This window comes from Myotis lucifugus, unplaced genomic scaffold (genome assembly GCF_000147115.1).
Source record: "Myotis lucifugus unplaced genomic scaffold, Myoluc2.0 scaffold_329, whole genome shotgun sequence".
NCBI lineage: Eukaryota > Metazoa > Chordata > Mammalia > Chiroptera > Vespertilionidae > Myotis > Myotis lucifugus.
The window spans coordinates 1,013,916-1,021,739 of record NW_005871377.1 but is presented as its reverse complement, the minus strand read 5'-3'; the positions used below and the strand labels follow the sequence as shown (position 1 = coordinate 1,021,739).

General features: G+C 61.0%; 1 protein-coding gene across 1 annotated transcript in view; it reads right to left on the bottom strand.

Annotated features, from left to right (window-relative positions):
- Positions 1–7,824, bottom strand: part of RARA (retinoic acid receptor alpha) — a 41,383-nt gene that overhangs the window by 9,996 nt on the left and 23,563 nt on the right. The window contains exons 3-6 of the mRNA XM_014466196.2: positions 5,257–5,405; positions 3,834–3,975; positions 1,503–1,663; positions 937–1,283 (exon numbers count right to left, since the gene is read on the bottom strand). Of these exons, the coding sequence (XP_014321682.1) occupies positions 937–1,283; positions 1,503–1,663; positions 3,834–3,975; positions 5,257–5,405 (799 nt within the window). The remainder of the gene's footprint in view (positions 1–936; positions 1,284–1,502; positions 1,664–3,833; positions 3,976–5,256; positions 5,406–7,824) is intronic.

Sequence of the window (7,824 nt, the reverse complement as noted above, 5' to 3'; positions counted from 1 at the left end):
GAACACTGAAAACCATGCTGGTGCCCCTGAGGAACTGATTGGATTTCATTTTAGTTCATTTAAATAGCCACGCATGGCAAGCTGTGCTTCTGTATTGGCCTGGTTCTGGGTCGGCCTCCTGTCTGTCTCCATGCAGAAAATTTAGAATTCTTTAGAAACTAGAATTTCCAGGCAAGAATCATAGCAAATTTATGTCCACGGTTCCCAGGACAGGGTACACAGCAGGAGCTCAATAAATGTGCATCGGCTTCAACTGTGTCAAACCCTGATCCTGCCTCTTGCATCCAGGGCCTGGGTGGGAAGGGAGGCGGCACACACTGCACCTGCCCACTCCTACCAGGAAGTTCCCCAGCCTGGAGGTGGGCAAGAGGGCTGAGCCGGTCAGGATGAATGACAGGGAGGAGAGTTCTGTCAGTGGAGGCTTTGGCATCCCCACCGCCCCCGATCCTGCCTCCAGCCCAGCCCACCCTCTGGGCCCCACCAGTCCTGCTCCAGCTGGACGCCCAGCAGCAGGCCTTGCACATCCTGTCCTCCGTCAGGGCCGCCCTCTCCCATGCCCCCTCCACACCCTGGGTGTCATCTCCTCTGAACGTCTTCCCTGGGGCCCAGCAGCTGGAGCTCTCTCGTCTGCGTGGAGGGAGAACACCCCTTCCCCATCTCCAGCCAACTCTTATCACGGCTCGCAACCTCTGTTTGCAGATCTGTCGCCTCCAAAACCAGCAGGTTTTTAAGGGAGGGGATAGCGTTGTGTTCATCTCTGCTCCTGACACCCAGCTCAAGGCCTGCCCACACAGGTCCCAGGTGAATCTTTATTACCGACTGAACAGATGGGACGATGGGTGGGTGGGGGGAAGGCTTAATAGAAAGATGGGGTGAGGGTGGATGAATGTGTGCGGGTGAGTGGGTGAGCCAGTGTACATCCAGGTGCTGGGTGGCTAAGTGGCCAGGTAGACAAGTGGGCAAATGGACACAGCGGGGAGAGAAAGGGCTGCTGTTTGGGTGGGCGGGGCATTTGGACGGGTCCATTCCAGACGGATGTTTAGGAAGGTGGTTATCTGAGTGGCAGGACATCCTCCAAGGACAGGGGGCAGGGCCCAGACCCTCACCAGGATGTCCAGGCAGGCAGCCTTGAGAAGGGTGATCTGGTCAGCAATGGTGAGCGTGGTGAAGCCAGGCAGTTGCTTGGCGAACTCCACAGTCTTAATGATGCACTTGGTGGAGAGTTCACTGAACTTGTCCCAGAGGTCGATGTCCAGAGAGACACGTTGTTCTGAGCTGTTGTTCTGAGAGGACGGGGGAGAGTGAGGGCCTTCTCCTCAAGGCTCCCCTCCTGGCCTGGCTCCACCAGCCCCCACAGGCCTGCCCCAAACCCGCCTTCGCTTCCCGAGGAGGAAGCAGGAGGAGGGGGCGGAGGGGGAGGGAGGACACGGAGGCCTGGGCAGGGGGAGGGGGAGCCAGCCTGGCAGAAGGGGCACCCCGTGAGGGGCCAGGGGAAGCCGTACCGTAGTGTATTTGCCCAGCTGGCAGAGGGCAGGGAAGGTCTCCTGGTGCGCTTTGCGCACCTTCTCAATGAGCTCCCCCACCTCTGGCGTCAGCGTGTAGCTCTCGGAGCATTCGGGCTTGGGTGCCTCCTTCTTCTTCTTGTTCCGGTCGTTCCTCACAGCTGTGGAGGGTGAGGCCCGTGGTTAGAGAGCAGGTGCAGGCCCTGGTCCATCCACAGGTCCCGGTCCCTCCCCAGCCCAAGCTCCTCCCACCAGAGGTGCTGGCTGCAGGAGTCATTACCCGGTGGGCGCACACACAGCAGTGCACACAACAATGTGCACACAGACGCACATACAATGTGCACACACAGGAGTGCACACACAGACGCACATACAATGTGCACACAGAGACGCACATACAATGTGCACACACAGACGCACATACAATGCGCACACACAGCAGTGCTCACACAGATGCACATACAGTGTGCACGCAGAGACACACATACAATGTGCACACACACAGACTCACAGACACACGAGTGCACAGGCAGACAAGGTGTCAACTCACGCTCCACCCCTCCATGCCCACCTGACCCACAGCCATGTCTGCCCGAGGGCCCCAGGACCACAGCACAGCCCGCTGTGCCCATACTCCCACGCACTTACTCCAGCCACACTCCTGGAACGCGGGGTCCCAGTCTGAAAGCAAGTGAGCAGTGCCCCACCTTCGCGCTCTGCCTGCCTGTCCCCCACTCCCTCTGCTCCCAAGAACAAGCAGCCTCCACTGGCCCGTCCTCCAGCCAGCAGTCTCCCGGGGTCCCTGGGACTGGCTTGTGGAAGAAGCAGCGCCTCTCCTGGGGCAGGGGCGGTGTAGGGCTCCCCAGCCTGAGAGTGGGGGGCCGGATGGGAGAATCTCTCGGCCCATTAGCTGGGGGAGCTGACAAATCACCGGGGGCGCTGAGCCGCACACACCACTCGGCTTTAAAGAAGCGATGGGGTCGTTACCAGCCGATTATCCCAGACACACAATCACTCACAGGGCCAGTGGTGGCGGCTGCTGACGCTGGAGGAAGAGAGGTGGGGGTGGGGGCCCCAGGAGGGGGCAGTGGGTTGGGGGGGGAGCTGGCATAATTTGGAGATCACTCATGTCGATTCTGCAAATTCAATAAAGTGCAAGGGAAAGAAGGGAGAGGGAGAGTGGGGGGATAATTTGGGAAGAGAAAATTGCAGCTGTGACAAGACGTTTATCATTCGGAAGCTTTAATTCTATTGAAATGGCAGCTGCTCAGCTCCGGGGCACAGAGCAGCCAGAGGGAGGGAGGGAAAGGGGGAGATGCGGTGGGAGGGAGAGGGGTCCCCACCCTGGTCCTTCTGCACCGGAAAGCTCTGGGAGTGGAAGGTGGCAGGAGCAGAGGGAGGAGGCAGTGCTGGGCCCTGAAGGTCCCAAGGTGTCACCCCTTATGCAGCATGGAGCCGTCACTTCCTGGGTTCCTCACGAGGCCGCCCCTGCCTCCTGTGGCGGGAGGTGGCAGTGTGATGCAGGACCCCTCGGTCCCCCCACACCCCTTCCCCACTTTCTTCTTCTACTGCCCAACCTACAAAGGGCTAGGGGGTCCTGCAACCCCCTCCCCCACCCCATCCCCCAAGGCTCAGGCTCCATGGCAACGGCCACGCAGACAAGGAGGCGTCTGTCAGCGTCATTTATCTCTGACATCATCAATCACTGGTCACCACGGCAACACTCATGATTCAACACAAGAGGGTCTCCCTGTCCAGCCCTCCCTCCTCCCTTCATCCTGCCTCAGCTGAGCCCAAACTGGAAACCCCCATCCCTCAGGGATCTGAGACGTTCTGATTCTCTCTTGAAACCCTAGGGCCCAGGCTCTATCACTGGACAATGGCTTTTAGATCCCTGTGCCAGCCGCACGCCCCCCAACACACACACACTCACACACACACACTCACACACTCACACACACCCTCAGTACAGGCCCTTCCCTAAGATGCACAATCCGAAGGGACTTGGGGATGCTTCTGAGCCCTGCACCAAAGCCCAGCAGAGCCTGGAAGCCCACTGGCCTGCAGCAGACACAGGAGCACACACAGCCAGCCGTGTGCAAACAGGAACGGTGTCTGCAATGGACACAGATAGATGTACAGACAGACAGGTCCTTGCAGCTATACACAAACCACCCTTAGCCATGAGCCCACACACCATACCACGGGTGTGCAAGTTCACATCCCTTACACACACACCCACACTCCGCCACCCGCTCCCCTACCTTTAGGAGCACCACAGGCCTGTCTAGCGGGTGGCCTGGTCCCTGGCCCCTGGCCCCTGGCACTCACACTCTTTGGACATGCCCACTTCGAAGCACTTCTGCAGCCGGCAGTACTGGCAGCGGTTGCGGGTCACCTTGTTGATGATGCAGTTCTTGTCCCTGTGACACGTGTACACCATGTTCTTCTGGATGCTGCGGCGGAAGAAGCCCTGAGTATGGAGGGGAGGGAGTCAGATCAGCCACACCCACAGCAGGAGCCATACCAGCCTGGGGCCTTCGCCAGGGGCACAGGAGGCCAGGCCGCTGCTGCCCCCAAGCCTCTGGCCATCGCCTACCTGAGCAGGGCAGATAAGGTGGGAGAAGGGCTCACCTACTAGGATGCTCCCCAAGAACGGCAGGGCCTGCCCCTACACTGCGAGTACACAGAGGTCTTCCCCCAACCCACACCCACAGACCCTGCTCCCTTCCTCCCTGGGAATAGGACCTCAGGGCTGCCAGTGGGTCAGGAAAAGGGGAAGATGGGGCTAGAGAGGAGAGAGGTAGAGCTCTGGAACCCTCAGCCCTGGGCTCAGAGCCCAGGAAGAGAACAAGCAGGAGGAGGCATGCGGGGACACACACGGGCTGGCTGGAGGGATGGAGACGCACACACTCTCCCTTGCCAGCCGGGGAGATGTGTACAGCCTGATCACGGGTGAACCGGGCTGGTCAGGGGCTCCACACACGGGCTAACCAGAGACATGACAGACCAGGGACAGGCGGGACAGGCAGACACACACACCCTGAGGCCTGCTGCTTTGCCCTTGATCTTGGCCCCACACCTGGGGACAGCTACTCCCGGCTGAGAGGCAGTCTGAAGCCCAAGCCCCTAAAACTGTACAGCCTCTGAGCCCCAACCTCTGGGGCAGAAACAGGGACAGAGGCTCAGGCCTGGGAGGCGAGGAGAGGCCATGCCCACAGCCGCTGGGAAGGTGACAACCACATCTGTACCCTGGAGCCTAGCGTGGGCGCAGGGACATGCAGCCAGACACGGGGGAGCCCACAGCCTGAGCATCTGAGGGAGAGGCCAAGGCAAGGCGCCTGCTCCTGGCTGCCTCCTGCCAGGCCGCCATGGGGAGGTTCAGGCAGGGCCACTGGGGGCAGGCCTCCTGGGTCCCCAGCCAAGAGCCAGTCGGCAGCCAGCTCACCATGGCAACCTGGGCAGCGGTGGCAGAGCAGATCTACGCCCTGCCACCTGGAGGATGGAGACAGGGAGAGGAGCTCGGGCAGGAGGGGACCTATTTGGTTTGGGGGAACCCCTGCTCATCCCTGGGGGGGGGTTCTATTGTAGGCTTCCTCCCCTCCTCCAAGGCTGCTGCGACCTGCCACATAGGAACAAGTGCAGAAGCTTCAGGGACACCCCCCTATACCCCCAACAGCATACTCCCGGGACATGGCAGTGGGGACAGTCCATTTATCTCATCAGGATTGCCTTTCCCAATGACTCAACTCACCTTGCAGCCTTCACAGGCGCTGACCCCATAGTGGTAGCCTGAGGATTTGTCTTGGCAGACAAAGCAAGGCTTGTAGATGCGGGGGAGGGGGGGCGGCGAGGGAGGGCTGGGCACTATCTCTTCGGAACTGCTGCTCTGGGTCTCAATGGCTAGAGAGAGAAGAGGGAGGGGCAGTTAGAGACCCAGGTTGCCATCCTTAACACCGTGCCCGCCCACCCGGCCTCCAGACCCCTCCCAGGAGCCCCTCCCAGCCTCACCACAGCTGCCAGAATTCAAACTCAGGGGCAGGAACACCGTCTCAGGAGAGCGGGGACTCCCCAGCCAGACGTGGGGAATGCGGCTGCCAATGAACCCATCAGCACCCCATCACTCCTATCCACTGCCCAGGACCCCACCTTCACACCCAGCAAGGTCAGATGATAACCCATCTGATTTGAATGTGGACATGGCTACACCTGGGCAGCGGGGGTGGGAGGCGGCCTGGTGCTAAAGTCTGGCATCTGGGCGGCCTGGACCCGTCTCCCCAGTTAGGAAGGAGTTAAGGCCCGTGAGGAGGGAGGGAAGAGGACACAAGCTAGGGGCAGAGGAAACTGGGGTCAACAGGATATTCAAAGGCGGCCACTCCCCCACCCCCTCGGCTTCCGCTCCCCCCTCCTCTCTGACAGCAGCCACAGCCCCTCCTCCACCCAAACAATCCCAGGCCAGGGACTCAAGGCGCGGTGAGCAAAGAAAAGTTGCAAATGTCAGGGCGAAGCAGGCGGGGACTCCTGATAAGCAGGGGGGACTCCCTGGAGACAAGGAGAGGAGTCCCTGGGGGCCCCGGAAGCCCCTTGCTCTGGGTGCCCAGTCTCGGGGGAGCAGCATGACAATGGGGGGTCTGTTCCCATCAATGCTCTGTCTGTCTGGCCTCAACACTATGTCCGGGTTACTACCCCCTCCCCTCCTGCTATTCAGCTCCAATAGGGCAGCCAGGAGGGTTGACCCAGCCAGCAGGGCAGCCCTCACTAGCCAAACCCTCCCCGGTGCTTGGCCCCATGCCCACCACCCCAGGCAAGACAGGGTTGGTCTGGGTGGGGGCCGTCTGTGCCTAAAGCCCGGGCAGCCGGGGGTATGCTGTGCTGGATGGAGAACTGTGACCAAAGCAACCCCAGACTCCCAAGGGACCACCCAGCATCCGCCGGAGGCCTTGCCAAGTCCACTTGTCCAAACTCAAGGATGCCTCCCCAAGAGGTAGATCCCTGCCTCCTCCCACACCCCAGAAGCCTACCTCGTCTCACCCCAAACTCCAGCACACAAGGCTCTATAACAAGGCTCTGGCATTCAGAAGGGCCCAGAGCTCCTGGCCCAAGCACTTTATAGCCTGAGTCACCTGGCCCCACAGTCCAGGCACCGAGAAAAGCAGCGCCTGGGCACTGGGGGCTGGCTGCATGCTCCCACCCTCCCCCGTACCTGCAGACACACCACGGATGGCCGGGAGGTTGATGGCAGGGAACCAGGCCAACAACCTTGGCAGGGCTTTCCTGGCTCTTAGCAGGGCCTGGGCACCACTTCCCTGGTCAGCCTGGCTGACCAGCACTGCTGTGGCCCCATGTCCCGTGCCTGCCCAGAGACCAGCCCACAGCAAAGAAACCGTGGACGCCCATACCCCCATCAGCCCACACACTCTGCACTGCCCTCACCTCCCTGCCCTCACCCAACACCAAACTGCCCTCGCCCGGTCTGCCCCACCTCACCCTCCTGGAGGCCAGACAAGCAAATCAGACGGGCAAGAGGCCTGGGAACAGCTGCTGGGGTGGGGGGCAGGGTTGGGGGGCCTGGGTGAGGCCAGGAGGCAGAGGGGTGAGCGACAAAGGAGCCCTTTGTTGTGCTAACTTTTTCCAAGATGTGGGGGGTGTCAAGGACACGGGGTGTGGTGGAGGGGCTGCGGCCTAGAATCCCAGTCCGAGTTCCAAGGAGCAGAGGATGAAGGCACTGACCTGCCTCCCCTCCCCATCAGCCCTTAGCCCCCCTCTGAAATGGACCAGGCTGGAGCCCTTAGCCCCCCTCTGAAATGGACCAGGCTGGAGGGGGGAAAGGACAGGGGAAGCTCTGGAGTCCAGCGTGGATGGAGGATAGGAGGCAGCTCTCAGGTCAGAGTCAAACCAGCGGGGCAAAGGTCTGTAGAAATTCGGAGCTCAGGCAAAGTCCGGAGCGTGTTTGTGGGACTGAAAGAACGTGCTCTTTAACACTGCGCTTTAGGGGAGACGGCCGGCGTGGGGTACAGTTTGGTCTGGGTGAGGCCTCCTCCCCACCCACCCGGCAGCAGGCTGGCTGCCTTTGAGGCTATAACATGGTCTGCACCCCCACCTCCAGCACACCCCACCTGTCACCCAGGTAACAGCTCAGGTTTCCCAGTGTGCCCTTTGCACCCAGAGTCCGGGCCCAGTGCCCACCTGCTCAGGCCTCCAGCCAGCAGCCTGGAAGGCGCGGGGCGCTCTAAGGACACAGCTTTACGTCCGTCCGTCCACACAACCCCTGGGGGAAGGGCGGCCATGCCTGGCCCCTCCCCGCTCACCTCCCTCCCAGAGG